This window comes from Amyelois transitella, chromosome 5, assembly GCF_032362555.1.
Source record: "Amyelois transitella isolate CPQ chromosome 5, ilAmyTran1.1, whole genome shotgun sequence".
Classification (NCBI taxonomy): domain Eukaryota; kingdom Metazoa; phylum Arthropoda; class Insecta; order Lepidoptera; family Pyralidae; genus Amyelois; species Amyelois transitella.
This window is the reverse complement of record NC_083508.1, coordinates 6937117-6952769: the sequence shown is the minus strand read 5'-3', so window position 1 is coordinate 6952769 and position 15653 is coordinate 6937117. Positions and strand designations below refer to the sequence as shown.

Here is a 15653-nt window from a genome sequence, read left to right as displayed (position 1 = left end):
TGTTTTTCTACTATTTACCAAGTTGTGCTTATATTAATCGTTAATAAACAACAAATGAAGTGTTCAATAGCATATTGTGGCTTATGCCAAAGCAAAAATAGGCCGAATTTAACCTTTCACCGGTAAGTGGTTAATATTTGGTTAAATTATGGTCTATCATACAGTGTATTTAATGAAATGTGTTTAAAAACCTTATTACTTTTAATCTTCTTTGTTGTGAGCTTTAAAAAATTGTAATATTCTCAATATTTCATTCACATCGAAAACATAAACACGTGTGCTAGTGTTGAACATCATCGAACATAGAATCTTATCGATAAACTAGCTGTGCCCGCGACTTCGTCCGCCAACCTATTTATGGATAGTTTGACAGATTTGAAAGAGTCTGAAATTGGATTAAGGATGAATGAGTTACTCGTCAAATGTCTGCTCTATGCCGACGATCAGGTTATATTGGCGTCATCAGCGGAAGAATTACAGGAGATGGTAAACTGTATGCGTGAAGCTTTAAAAGAGAAAGGAATGAAAGTGAACGTAAGTAAAACTAAAACACTGGTTTTTGAAATGGAGAAAGAAATGACAGCATGTAATATTTTGATTGGAGGAGAAAAAGTTGAGCAAGTGAAAGAGTTTGTATATCTAGGATCAAAGTTTACATCAGATGGCAAGTGTGATAGTGATATTGAAAGGAGAGTGAACGCGGGGAACATGGTGAATGGAGCTTTGCATGCCTTTATGAGCAGTCAGAAACTATCCAAAAAGGCTCGACTGGCCACAGCCAGTATAGGGGCGTGTTGGTCCCGACATTAATGTATGGGAGTGAAAGTTGGGTATGGCAAAAGAAGCACGAAAACAGAACAAATGCAGTGGAAAAGAGAGCGTTAAGGAGTATGATGGGTGTGAAATTGAGTGACCGGATAAGGAACATCGTGATAAGGAAATGTTGTGATGTGAAAGAAGATGTAGTTACAGGAATAGAAAAGGGTATGTTGAGATGGTTCGGTCATGTGGAGAGGATGAATGAAAGCGGGATGACTAAGCAGATATACAAGGAGAGTGTGGAGGGAAAGGTCGGAGTGGGAAGACCTAAACGAACGTATCTTGATCAAATTAAGGACGTCCTGGTAAAGGGTCAGGTCAAAAGTACCCGAAACCGCCGAACTTGCATGAAGAGAGTTATGAATGTGGATGAAGCGAAAGAAGTACGCAGAGATCGTGGCAAGTGGAAAGAGGTAGTCTCTGCCTACCCCTCCGGAAAAGAGGCGTGATTTTATTTATGTATGTAATTATATTTGATTTCCAAACACTTTATCAGAATGACATAGGTAATAGATACAATATTGTTGGACCTTAGATTATAGCCAAGATAGTAAGGATTCCCGATGTAATTTTTTTTTTAATAAATTTAATTCGGAAATAAACATCTTAACTCACTCGTCCATCGATAAAATATTATCGACTAAATGAACATCTCTAGTCCGCCATGTTTGTATCCGGGTTTGTTTATTTAGGTATGCAGGAAAAGTACATGCATAGGGCACTTCCATAGGATTGTTCTTCTGAGGCTTAATCTCACATATCAATCAACCTGGTCACACAGCGATAGGTCGCAGAGATAAATTGCAAAGTAAGAGAGAAATTCCTTGGTTGGTTCACTCGGTTGGCAATGGCAATACTGCTTAATCATTGAAAATTACCGTTTTTCTCTTTTGTTTGTGGTTTTGTTTCAAAATACTAAGATAAAATCACAAAACATTCCAAATATACAAAAGAAAAACCTGAAATTAATTTGTTTTTTAACTCTTCGTGGTTTATTTCTGACATTATAAATTATAATTAATAATTAAATTAAGAATATTTTTAGAAGGTATGTTGATTTGAGTACCTACATTCAATTTTGACATGACAATATAACCTCACAATCACTAGTTACAAAAAATTGTGTTATTGTGAAATTGTTTATATTATTTAATTATTTTTTTAGATGCCCAGTGTAATAAATACAATTATAGACGGTTCTCGTCAAATAGACGCTACCAAGATGCAATTAGAAAGCCTTGAATTGGCGGGTTGCACCCTGGACCGGTACATAAACGCCGATAATTCGCGCCCTTCATTCTTAGAGGTATTTATTTAATTAATTTTAATTTTTTAATTTACATATATACTAGGGGCCCGCCGCAGAAAATAAACCTTTTTAACGGTGAAGAATTTTCATTAGTAGGTTTAGTATTTCCAAAGATTAGCCCTTACAAACCAAGTTGTGAACTTTACCTCTAGATCTAAACAGATGTTTAACAAAGCATTTTAATTCGTTTGGCCTATGGGTTTGTGCAGACCCTGTCATTTTGATGGCTGATATAATAAAGTATTTTGTTTTGTAGGTACAACTAAATTGTCACAAATCTGGTATTATTAGCACTTTTTATAAATACTGAAGGTATTAAAGGCGTACATAGTAAATAGTTAATGCAACGCGAAAGTTTAAAAACAGATAAAATGCCTTGTTCATATGTGGTCCCTATGTTTATCTAATATATTTTATTTGAGAAAATGTAAATTAAAGATTACAGGCATAGCTGCACAAAGAAGCCCAACATGCAGTGGTTTAAATGCAGGAGATTACAGAAACTTAGCTGCTCTACTCAATCATCCCAACTTATCACAACTAAAAATATTAAACAAAGTGCCATTGCCACCAGAAATTATGGAACATTTTGCCCGTATCCTTTTTATTATTAATAAAAATAGAAGTATAATTTGTTAAAAATAAAATCAGGTAAATAATAAATATATACAGGACAAATTACACTGATTGAGTTAGCCTAGAAGTAAGTTTGAGACTAATGTTAACTAACTAATCCAACAATACTAAACTTTATACATACATAAAATCACGCCTCTTTATAATAAATATCCAAGACCCAAGCCAATCGGAGAAAGTTTGTTTCTCATCATGCCCTGGCCCGGATTCGAACCCGGGACCCCTGGTTTCACAGACAAGCGCAGTACTTCTGCGCCACAGAGGCCGTCAAATCAGGTGACATTGAACTTATCATTAAGCTTAACAGAATGTTAATAAAATCATGCAGTAAATACATAATTTCTGTAACAATATTTTATCAGATATGCAGTGCCATTGTTTAATGGGAGTTTTCCCAGAAATAAGCAGAGTATGGCTGGCAATAGACAGTAACATTTATGTGTGGGCCTTCGAACATGGCAGTGATGTGGCTTATTTTGATGGACTGGGGGAAACCATAGTTAGTGTCGGCCTAGTAAAACCAAAGCCTGGTGTCTTCCAAAGTTTTGTCAAATATTTACTAGTCTTAACTACTACTGTGGAAATAGTTGTATTAGGTAAGTAAATTCCACATTTGTTTGTGTTATTTGCTCAGTTGCTTTTGTTATATCATATTTATACTTTACAGGTGTAACATTTTCTGCAAGTAAAAATGATACAAATAGTGAATTTCAGGAGATTCACTTAGTACCGGAGCCAGTGTTTGTTTTGCCAACTGATGGTGTTTCTATGATGTCAGTTAAATCAACAGCCAAGGGCAGAATTTTTATGGGTGGCAAAGATGGATGTCTCTATGAAATCACTTATCAGGTACAAATTTTTTAAATGACTTCAGAAAAGAAAGTGGTTTTCAATTCAACATATTTTTCTATATTTTTATTTTATGTATTTTAGGTATTTTCTTAACATAAAGTATGTACTGAGTTTTACTGAAAGGTGTAAAATTTTAATATGTATTGTTTCAGGCTCAATTAGGTTGGTTTGGAAAACATTGTAAAAAAGTTAACCATTCAACTAGTGCATTATCTTTCCTAGTGCCTTCATTCTTAAATGCTGCATTATATGATGAGGATCCAATTGTAAAGATTGAAGTAGATAACTCAAGACACATTTTGTATACATTAAGTGAGAAAGGCTGTATAGAAGTATTTGATCTGGGAAATGACGGTGAAAGCTTAAGCAGAGTTGTAAGGCTGACACAAGGCAAAATTGTGTCCTCAGCAATGGATATTGTCAAGTAAGTTTATCATCATGATGAAAAATTTAGTTAAATTCAATAGTATTTTTATTCCAGAAAATAGAATTTCAATACTTTTGTTCTATGTGAAAAAGATATATTTTTACTTACATTGAATATGAATACGAATAATATTTTCAGGACACTAGAGGCTAGTAACTTTAAACCAGTGGTAGCAATATCAGCAGTGGATGAATCAGAGTCAGAACATTTGAACCTAGTGGCTGTTACACAAACAGGAGCAAGACTGTATTTTAGTACTGGGAGTGGGGAGTAAGTTACAAGACATATATACATATTTAAAACTTTGGTGATGTGAATGTTGGCATTTTTGGTTCACTTTCAAGGAAGAACATCTGCACCTTGTTCACTTAAAAAATCTGCAGTGAATTTCAGCTGCGGTTTCTGTTTTAGTGTTAACGAATAATTGGTATACAATTTTTATGTACATTTATAAGTTTCATTTAAATAATTCATTTCAGTGCGAGTCAAGGTGGGTCACAAAGACCTCAGTACCTCACACTCCTCCATGTGAGGCTACCGCCTGGATTCACACCAAACGCATCAGTACTCAAACCTAAACAAGTGCATAGTGCTGTATATGAAAATGGTAAGATCCCATTGTTGATGTCTTCAGAACATATAATACTGTTAAAAAATACCATGAAGAAACCATTTTAAAAATATTAATCCCCAATTTCTTGATACAGCACTTACTCAGTTTTTAATTTTCTGTCTTATTAAATATAGAATTTCAAGCATTCCTCTAATAAAAGATGAATAATCTTTTCAATCACTAAAATCAAGTTAAAATGCTAGCTAAATTTTTTGGCTTTCAGTTAACTCCCACCAGTAGTAACATGCAAAGTAGGATAAATGTGGAAATAAAGCTGGCTAAATTACCTATCTAATGACGTCAATATGGACTTTTAGGAACACTAGTGATGGTGTGTTCTGCTGGCGGTGGTGGAGAAGCAGAGACGCTGTGGTGTCTCTCACGGGTGCTGCCGGGGGGGACTGCCTTCAGCGAGGCTCACACTGTCCTGGCATTAGACGGCCCTGCATGGGCATTAACGCAGCTGCCTCCGCAACACGCCACGCATCTGTCTCCGGCATTGTTGTCCAAGAGAGGTATGTGAATTTGAAATAGTTTCAGCAGGCAGGCGTAACCTGTACTGTCGCTAGACTGATTTATTAATAATACCAAAGATTACACATATGATTTTACTTGAGTGACTACCATGATCCAATATGGGTTTGGTTTACCTGTAAAGGTTGCAAACTTCAGAGAAGATTTTATTATTTTCTATACTGGCCTGATGGCCATAAAAACATAGTGTATGCCAGCTCTTCCCGTGCAGAATGTAAAAGTCAATCAAGGGAAAGCCAAAAGAACTTGGTATTCTTCTTTAAGAAGATGGACTAACAACCTGTTACTATTTGGATTAAGCAATGCAGCTAAATGTGGGATCCAATACACATTCTGTAAGATACAAAATATCTGTATTCGTTTCGTGTTGTTGTTATAGGAGTTCCGCTCACGTTTAAACTGGTTACCTAGTACATCACATTGTAACTAACATATTGTCTCCTTTTTGAACAGTGTCCTATTTTAATCCTCTTTATAATATCTGTCAGAAAAACTCACTTTTTGCATACATGATCCACGCCTTCGTTCCTGTAGGTAATGCAGATTCCTGACTACCATTCTCAAACTTACGGTAACTCCTTTTCCGTATTTGCTGCACGCCTTTGGAATAAACTGCCTCTTCATATAAAATTGTCCCCTTCTTCTAATTCCTTTAAACATAATCTTAATAAATTCTTTCTCGGGTCTTGAATTGGTTATTAATTTAAGTATACATACATACATGTTAATATATTTTACCTTATTCAATTGTTCATATATAATTGTATTTCTGTGTTTGTCTTTTAATACTGTTTACTCTGTCTACCCAAGGGATATAGAGTATAGACGTGATTATATTTATGTATGTATGTATAATTGTTTAAGTCTTAAGCATCATACCTCGTAAATGAGCTGTTGTTCACCCTTGCCTCGATTTTGTAAGCCATCCTCTTATTGTCAGGTTGGCTGGAAGAGATTCCACTTAGGAATAAGCCCGCCTTTGTACTGTACTACTGTTTTATATTTGCAATGTACTCCTTTAGTGAACAATAAAACATTTCGTTACTTACTGTTAGGCTCTGTTTACTCCCAAATGTATAAATATATTGATTATATGTATGTATTCTTTATGAAATGCAATATTAAATTGACGTCAACCGTTGTTACATTCAGAAGCGTGGCAAGTATCGCGGTGGGCCGTGGTGACGGGAGCGGGGGCGGCGCTCCTGGCGGCGGGGGCGGCGCCCGAGCTACTGCGACAGCTGCTGCGAGACTGCCGCGGGGCCGACGCCGCGCCTGTCAGCGACTTCTTTCAGGTGCATCCCGATACCTTGTGTTACAGTTATGGGATATAAACTATTTAAAAAAATTGTTTTGTGATGCGCCACTAGAAGCTGTATAATATGCCATTTGCTCCAGTTCCAATATTTTAAAATTGTAATCTTCTAATTATTGATAGGGTTGAACAATGATTCAATATTATAATTTAAACATTTCATCCAGTTGCACGACGTGGAGCAAGCGTGCGCGTGCGCATTATATCTGGCGTGTGAGGACACGTCCAGCGCTGACCTCACCATCAACGAGTGGGCCGCTAGGGCTTTCTTTTTGTACGGGAGCCAAATGACCCCCACACTGGTATTCCATCAACAAAATTCTCAGATGCCATCCAATATAGGTGAGAAAATTAGTATTCATAGACCATCCGCATTTAATTAAAAAGTGTTTTTCAATTTGGTTTATAATTAAAAATTTATTCTAGCTTCTCCAAAGTTCTCGCCTCGCCAAATGTCCACACCGATGACGATACGAGGCCCTCAAGGCCAAATACAGCATGGAAAATTGAACCATTCCTACCAGCAGGGCCAAATGAATCAGTCGTTTCCGGCATCACCAAACCAATCTGGAGTACTACAGTCACCTTTTCATCAAAATTTGCTCAGTCCAACACCCTTTAATCAGTCTTCATTTGTTGGTAACATGTCGCAACAACGAGATCCAAATTTCCCTGTTCAAGTGGAATACAGTGCTAAACATAACGGACTGTATATATATGTTGGAAGAATTCTTGCTCCAATCTGGAATCTTAAATGCGTCTCTAAATCCTCGACACCGGACCGGAAAGAATTTGTAAGTAGCGTTTTTTATTATTTAGTAGAGTTTAGAATAACATAATTAAACATTTTGTGTATTTTCGCACGAAAGAATTGAACTGAAAGGATTTATACCTCCGATTCGCTTCAACTGTCCACTAAGTAAGAGATCTGGCGATCATCGTAAACTTTGGTCCTAAGGGTTATTTGCAAAAAATTCTCGGCAATCGATTTCCGGTACCGGTAGGGATTCTTTTATGAATAAACTTTTGAGAGTTCAAGTAATTTTTTAACATACATACATATAGTCACGTCTATATCCCTTACGGGGTAGACAGAGCCAATAGTCCCGAAAGACTGAATGGCCACGTTCAGCTGCTCGGCTTAATGATGGAATTGAAATCCAAATAGTGACTGGTTGCTAACCCATCGCCTAAAAAAAGGATCGCAATTTATAAGCCTATCCCTTAGTCGCCTTTTACGACATCCATGGGAAAGAGATGGAGTGGTCCTATTCTTATTTTTTGTCGTGTTGTTCCCGGCACCAATACAAAAAATATTACATACATACATACATATGGTCACGTCTATATCCCATGCGGGGTAGACAGAGCCAACAGTCTTGAAAAGACTGAATGGCCACGTTCAGCTATTTGGCTTAATGATAGAATTGATATTTAAATAGTGACAGGTTGCTAGCCCATCGCCTAAAAAGAATCCCAAGTTTGTAAGCCTATCCCTTAGTCGCCTTTTACGACATCCATGGAAAAGAGATGGAGTGGTCCTATTCTTTTTTGTATTGGTGCCGGGAACCATACGACAAAAAATATTATGTATATAAATCTAAGTTATACCTTAAAATGTTCTACAGCGTCTATGTTGGGATGGAAAATTTTTCATAATAACATTTCATCTATTAATACTTTAAAACTTTTGCGTTACATGATATAATTGTAACGATTTGGCGTTAATTCCCATTTGCATAGATAGGTACATTAATACCGTTTCGTCGATATACCTAACTTACCCAATCCAGGCTTATGGCAAAAAGGCGCACCCCGGACGAGTGAATGAATGCCAGAAGGAATAAAAATCCTGCCACAAGCACTAGAATCCTCACGTTATTATAAGACTGTCAGTGTTTATATCGAATCACTGCTTACTCCTTGCTCAGCAGTTGTGCTGACCATTTCGTCTGTCTCCCATACGAGTTGGCAGAGACTATTAATGTCCACTTACTATGTCGCTTTTCCTCTACACTCATCACTTTAACTTTATATATATTTAATTGTGGTTTCCGGCACCAATCCAAAAAAGAATAGGACTACTCCATCTCTTTCCCGTGGATGTCGTCAAAGGTGACTAAGGGATAGGCTTACAAACTTGGGATAATTTTTTAGGCGATGGGCTAGCAACCTGTCACTATTTGAATCTCAATTCTATCATTAAGCCAAGTAGCTAAATGTGGCCATTCAGTCTTTTCAAGACTATTGGCTCTGTCTACCCCGCAAGGGATATATTCGTGACCATATGGATGTATGTATATATATTTATGTGATTTTGTGAGACCGGGATTTAATATGATTATCGCGTGGTATACAGATGAGCAGCACGGTGACGGGCGCGGACGTGTCGCACGTGAGCTCCCGCCTGCAGCGCGCGGCCGGCTTCATGCAGCGCCCCCTCGCGGCGCCGCACTCCGACGAGCAAGCCTCTCTGCACGCGCTCAACACGTTCATCGGTAAGAGCGGTGAAATACTAGTTTTTTCCGTCGTTCGATGCCTACGATGCGTATACGATCATTGAATCCCTATGGGTGTGTCCCGGATACTTTTTTATTAAAAATTTTTGCCCTATTCTACAAAATTAGGGTTCTTTCTATTAGCAGATGACAGTATCTGAGAAATTTTATCATATTGCTCTCTAGCACTTCTCAAGAAAATTTCATGCTAAATTTCAGCATTACACGAATATAGAATCTTTCTTTGTCAATCACTCACTCAGCAATATTAGTTTACTGAAAGGTCATTAGTAATCGATAGATCATGATAATACCTACCTTTTAGTAAAAGGAAGTAAGTTTTTAAATTAATTTAAAATACACAGAAATAATGTTTTCCATAGCAATGGCGATTGAAATGCTTAGTCTATGGAAGGTGCTATGTGAGCATCAATTTCACGTCATCGCCTCAAGTCTACCACCGGAACAACAGAGCGCGCTTCAAGCGGCTAGCTTTAGGTAAAGAAAAAATATTTCGTAATTGATTTACTTATTTACAATCTTTCTGCAGATCAGTTTATTCTATGTGAGAACTTTATGTTATTTTTTACATGTAATTTTTAGGGAAAAAAAGACTCCACTTAGTTAGGTTACCCGAATAGTCCGAAGGTCGGCCCTGTATAGCTCATACAGGGCCGACCTTCAGACCTTCGTATCTCTCATCTTGTCGTGCTCCCAGTTGCACCCTCTGCCATTAAGCATCGGGGCCTAGGGTCTGGCACTGAATATATCTATCTACTCGTATAAGATTTTCGTTCATTAGTCGTGATCGGCTGAATGACTCTGCTGTTGAGGAGAGAAGAAATTTATAATTTCGAAGAAATTATTAACGACAATATTAAACTCAAAAGAATGAAATAATGTTCTTCTTACTTTTAGCGTTATTCTCGGTTACATCCTCACCTTACCGAAGAGGAGGCGGGGTGCCACTTTGACCATGATCCTGGTTTGGGTGAGTCAGATTTTTACACGAAGCTTATTCCATCTGACCCCCGCAACCTTTGCAGGGGTAAACCATATTGAATCATGGTAAAAGCTGCACTAGATGACGTACCTATTCCCTTAGTCGCCTTTTGATTGAATAATAAACTACCTTGTGTATTTCCACAGGGAATTATTAGTAGGCGGGCAAGAAGTTGCGTGCTTGTTACTAGGGTCTTTGGTAGCTGGTTACCTTCGGGACAATGCGTCTGTGGACGGAATTTCTCAAAAACTACGACAACTTTGTCCTACCTTGTATAGACAAGAGGATGCCATATGTTCAAAAGTAAGTAAAATTTTCACTTGTAAACTTTCAATGACATAATTCAATAATTGTTAAATTATTACACTTTATTTCGTACTAGCTGTGCCCGCGACTTCGTCAGCGTGGAATACTTATTTTGGGCATCTTTGAAGCCCTCGAGGATGAATAATTTCCCCTTTTTTTTAACAGTTTCCATTATTTCTTCGCTCCTAAAAGTTGCAGCGTGATGTTATACAGCCTAAAGCCTTCCTCGATAAATGGTCTATTCAATACAAAAAGAATTTTTCAATTCGAACCAGTAGTTCCTTAGATTAGCACGTTCAAACAAACAAACTCTTCAGCTTTATAATATTAGTATAGATAACACTACCCTATTGTCACTGATTTGCAATTGCAGGCAAATGAGCTATTGATGTTTGCAAAACAACAGAAGAATTCTGCGGAACGCGAGGAAATGCTGCAACAAGCTTTGAAACTTTGCAAGGTACTTTTCTGCTTATTATATTCTAGCGGCCCGCTACTACTACTACTATTCGCATGTGATAGGATTTCTATTTCTAATGTAGTATATGCATTGCCTATAACACTCGCAGATAAAATGTGTCTTTTTAATGGTGACAGTATTCCTACCTCATTATTGCAATCTATCATCATTTATCATGTGGAATTATCATCCTGATAATGCCTACTTTTAGCAATGCATTTTCGAAGTCAATCACACTGTCCTTTTTTAAATATTTATTTTCAATATGTTCAGGACGTGGCACCGAACGTGAACCTGCCATTAGTATGCTCGCGACTAGTGACATCTGGTTTCTACTCTGGTGTGGTGGAATTGTGTGTGGTCTGCGCTAGTAAACTGGACCCCCAGAACAAGGCGTTACACTACTACAAGAGCGATCAACCCTCTCAAGATAGAGAGGGCCAGCTTCTCTATTTTAGGAGGTGAGGTTTTATTACATCAGATGACAATTAACATCGTTTTTTGAGGAACTAAAATTTGGACATTAAAAAGATAAAGAGAATTTATTTGCCGAAACACGTCATCATACATTCAAATGAATTGGTTGTGAAAATAATATATAAGTACATCATGTTTTACCATTATCTAATTAAAAGGTATTATTTAATTAAAGGGTGTAAATGATTTATGGGCGTTTATGAAAACAGAGTCACAAGGACTACTCACTCAATTGTATTTTTATATTGCCATTTACTGTACAGTCCAGAGGGATGCAGTCCACAGGACCTTATCACACCAGAGGTTTTACATTTAGTTAATGTATTATTTCCATAGAATGGAGATCTACCGCGAGGTTGGCAACGCCCTTGAGCGGTTGTACGAGCGTAGCGTGGAGTCTTCGTCCGGGGAACCGTCTCCACACCGCGCGCCCAGGCCTGCTAACGACTCTTTGCTGACTCTATCTCCAGCTGATGCTAACTATCAGGTAAATTTCATAGCCTTTATCGTATACGCCTCGTGAGATACTAAATCAAAATTTAAAAAATAGATTACTTCGAATAAGTATTTGCTGTAGTAAGTAGGAGGACTCGAGACTAAATTAAGAAAAAAGATACTGCGCATCTAATCTAATACATCTAATGTTTAATAAGCATTATTTTTGACAATTGCGTGGTGCTTCTACAGTTTCTTTAATTTTCAGGGAAGAAAATTAGTATGGGAATGTCTTTCGTGCGACGATGAACTACTTCACGTTGCAGTGTATGAATGGCTGGTATCTAAAAATCTGGGCTCAGGTAAGATTATGACGAAATGTAATTTAATAATTAAATATCAACAAAGATACACATCTCATATCCGGCAATGTAAGGCAGGTCGGCCTTTTCAACGTAATCCTAAGGGTGGTTAACATTTTTCTCCAGATAACTGGCAGGTTTCCGAAAGTCATGACCGTACCGACTTCAACATATTTTAAAACATTCTCTATTTTTATTTTCCCTTAGAGTTGGTATCGCTGGGCGGCGCTCCCCCGCCGTCGCTGCGCACGTACCTGCAAGCGGCGGCCCGCGCGGCGCCGCCTCGCGACTCGCTGCTGCTGCTGGACCTGCTGTGGAAGGTCCTGGAGAAGTGCGGCGACCACTGCGCCGCCGCGGCCGTGCTCGAGGGGCTCGCCACCAGACCGGGGTGAGGGCTTAAATGTTGTTCTTCAAGTATTTACAAATTCGTCGGCTAAAGTTGAAGGCGAAAGTAAATAAGAAGAGGCTACTTATCTCAAATTAGTCCATCGCGCCTTTACCAAATCCAATACAACATTAAAAATATTATAGAAGACAGTTTATAAACTGCTTTCGGACATTGGCCTCTGATTCTCATTCCATTATGAACCCAGGAGATTTTATTAAAATGCGGAAACTATTGAATCTGTCTACTCCATAAGGGTTAGATGTGATACATGTGAGTTATATCGATCCAACATGTCGCAGGTCGGGCGCAACTCTGTCGCAGCGCATGTCGTGGCTGTCGGCGGGGGTGGTGTGCCTGCGGGGCGCGGGGGGCGCGGAGGGCGGCGGCGGGGAGCTGCTGCGGCGGCTGGAGGAGGCGGCGGAAGTGGCCAGGGTGCAGGCTGCAGTGCGTGCGGCCGCCAATGCGCTACCGAGAGCGCTGCAACCCCCACACCATCTCATGCAGCGGCTGGACGACGAGCTGCTCGATATACCACAGGTGAGCGGCGGGGCATTCCTAAAGGGGTGCTGTCTGAGTTGCTCTATTGACAGCGTGAATATTTCCTACCTTTAGTAATCAAATGCTTAACATATTATACAGATTTGCTCAAATTAACTACTATTACTTTTTTACTACAACAGCTTTACGAAGAATACGCGGACCGCTACAACCTGTGGGAGTGCAAACTCGCCATCGTGCAATGTTCCGGGCACAACGACGCCCTACTGGTGGAGAATATCTGGAGCAACATTTTGGCCGAAGCGGAGGCGAATGCTCGCTCTGTGCCCACGGCCGACGAGCGGCTGGCCACCGTGCTCAGCAAGCTCACCACGCTCGGCCGCGAGTACGTCAATACTGGACACTGCTTCCCACTTTGTGAGTCGAGTTTCTATTTAATCCATATGTGCATATATAAATCAAGCCTGTTTCCCGAAGAAGTAGTAGTCTCACTACATCTTTTAACTTGCATGAAGAGAATGGCGATCAACGTTCGGCATTCTCTTCATGCAAGGTCATTAGCTTTTAATAGGCCGGCATTGTATGTTTCAAACATTTTTATTCACACTGTGCCGACTTTAAAATGATTCTTCTTATCTTTTCAGATTTTATTGTGCGTCAGTTAGAAATTATGAGCTGCAAATTACAAGCTGATCAAAGTATGGTTTTTAAAGCGATCTTAAACATTGGAGTATCTTTAGAACAAGTTTTGGATATTTATATAAAGTGAGTATAAAATAGTTAATGCTCTTATAGGATTATTAAATTTCTTTGAATATAAGTCCATAAATACAGAGGTGCATGTAAATGTATTCATTTAAATAATAATAACTAGCTTCTGCTTACTTTGCTTGCGCGTTAATTGTGATGTCTATGTGTTAATCCCAACTAGTATTATAAATGAGAAAGTAAATTTATTTGATGTCTCTTTACATGTTATCTACTGAACAAATTTTGAAATTTTATTATTTTAGACGTGGTTGAACAAGTCACGTTTTCCTTCTCTCCTTCCTTTTCTCCGCCATTGTTCGGTTACTCCCGTGTTTTTATTAAATTTTAAAGTTTATTTATAAACAACTATATTAAAGAATTTCAAGGTGACATATATTTAATCGGAACTATCAATTCAATAAAATTTATCATTTTGTTCAGACTGGTGAGCGTGAACGAGCGCGTGTGGCTCGGCTGCGGCGACGAGACGCACGTGTGCGGCGTGGCGGCGCTGTTGCTGAGCAGCGCCCGGCCCGCGCTGGCCGCGCTGCCGCCCGCGCACCGCCGCCGTGCGCTCGCGCGCTGCAAGGAGCTATACGACGCCGCGCTCTCTGCTACACAGGTAACTGTATGTCACGCGGGCTCGGCTGCGGCGACGAGACGCACGTGTGCGGCGTGGCGGCGCTGTTGCTGAGCAGCGCCCGGCCCGCGCTGGCCGCGCTGCCGCCCGCGCACCGCCGCCGTGCGCTCGCGCGCTGCAAGGAGCTATACGACGCCGCGCTCTCTGCTACACAGGTAACTGTATGTCACGCGGGCTCGGCTGCGGCGACGAGACGCACGTGTGCGGCGTGGCGGCGCTGTTGCTGAGCAGCGCCCGGCCCGCGCTGGCCGCGCTGCCGCCCGCGCACCGCCGCCGTGCGCTCGCGCGCTGCAAGGAGCTATACGACGCCGCGCTCTCTGCTACACAGGTAACTGCATGTCACGCGGGCTCGGCTGCGGCGACGAGACGCACGTGTGCGGCGTGGCGGTGATACTTAGCTATTTGACATTTAGGAGATCCTACACTACACTAGCGGCAAATCCTTTTGAGGTAACCCACATTCTAGCTATGAAGGCATACACAAGTAACACTTTTTTCTGCCAGGCAGTAGGCCGATCACGGACACAAGGCAATCTTTAAGATTACGAGATAAAGAGAAAGATAAAACAATGTGTTGCGAACTTACAGGTCATATATATTTACGTCATTCAGCTATTATTATGTTTGTATATTCACACATAAGTATGTAAATAAATCATTTGAAACATCAGAATGATGATCATTGATATTATAATTTCAACGTATCGGATTCATTGAACCTACCTATTTCTTCAACAATTATTTTTTATACTGTAAATAAAACAACACGTATATTTTGATTTTTCAGGCCCGTCCTAATACACAACATCTCATCGACAAACTTACAGTGGCGCAGGCGCATTTAGATCGTATGGATTAAGTTATTTTTATACAGTAGGTAGTTCGTTGTTATAGGCTAGTAGTACAAGTGTCCAATACTGGTTTAATTATTTCTTTTGTATGACATTCTCAGATAATATGACATTCAATCCAGTATTTTAAAATCATATTTTTTTTTAACATTTTTAATACAACAAAATGAAATGACTGGATAAAAAATTTATTTTCTTAAAATGTAATTTCAGATACAAAATGCAATAAGTATTTTATAACATACACTTCTCTTAAATTACTACCTACATTTATTTCTTTAATAACAATGGCAGTGACTTATTCCTTATATATCAATATTCTTGTTTAATATTGTTGTAAGTTCAGCTACATGTCACTAGTTTTCTAATTTTAATAAACTTATAATCATGTGCATGTATAGAAACCAGAAATGTTTAATTTGAAGAAGGGTATTTCTATAAACGATTTCTATTTTTTTTTGTAAATAAATGATGATTGAA

General features: G+C 39.1%; 1 protein-coding gene across 3 annotated transcripts; it reads left to right on the top strand.

Moving 5' to 3' along the window:
• The first annotated feature begins 1556 nt into the window (after positions 1 to 1556).
• On the top strand, positions 1557 to 15598 carry LOC106131896 (nuclear pore complex protein Nup154). 3 transcript variants are annotated; one of them, XM_060954869.1, is made up of 26 exons: positions 1910 to 2125; positions 2567 to 2723; positions 3127 to 3360; positions 3432 to 3613; positions 3769 to 4040; positions 4182 to 4313; positions 4523 to 4650; positions 4974 to 5171; positions 6343 to 6485; positions 6673 to 6847; positions 6932 to 7299; positions 8865 to 9003; positions 9387 to 9501; positions 10153 to 10309; positions 10686 to 10772; positions 11046 to 11233; positions 11586 to 11736; positions 11953 to 12046; positions 12254 to 12434; positions 12734 to 12971; positions 13115 to 13349; positions 13577 to 13697; positions 14124 to 14310; positions 14343 to 14483; positions 14516 to 14650; positions 15110 to 15598. In XM_060954869.1, the coding sequence occupies exons 1-26, from the start codon at positions 1985 to 1987 to the stop codon at positions 15179 to 15181; spliced, it is 4371 nt and encodes a 1456-aa protein (XP_060810852.1). In that variant the 5' UTR covers positions 1910 to 1984; the 3' UTR covers positions 15182 to 15598. The 3 variants fall into 3 exon arrangements, 1 of the variants encoding a protein (XP_060810852.1); XR_009657586.1 differs by adding an exon at positions 1557 to 1627 and having other exon boundaries at positions 1985 to 2125; positions 14124 to 14650; XR_009657585.1 differs by adding an exon at positions 1658 to 1867 and having other exon boundaries at positions 1985 to 2125; positions 14124 to 14650.
• Positions 15599 to 15653: the final 55 nt, after the last annotated feature.

Bases quoted from the DNA above. Each gene is read 5' to 3' on its own strand.
- LOC106131896 (XM_060954869.1), top strand. From the start codon at position 1,985: ATGCCCAGTGTAATAAATACAATTATAGACGGTTCTCGTCAAATAGAC. The intron at 7,300-8,864 runs GTAAGTAGCGTT...CGTGGTATACAG, and splicing joins CACCGGACCGGAAAGAATTT to ATGAGCAGCACGGTGACGGG. The intron at 10,310-10,685 runs GTAAGTAAAATT...TTGCAATTGCAG, and splicing joins AGGATGCCATATGTTCAAAA to GCAAATGAGCTATTGATGTT.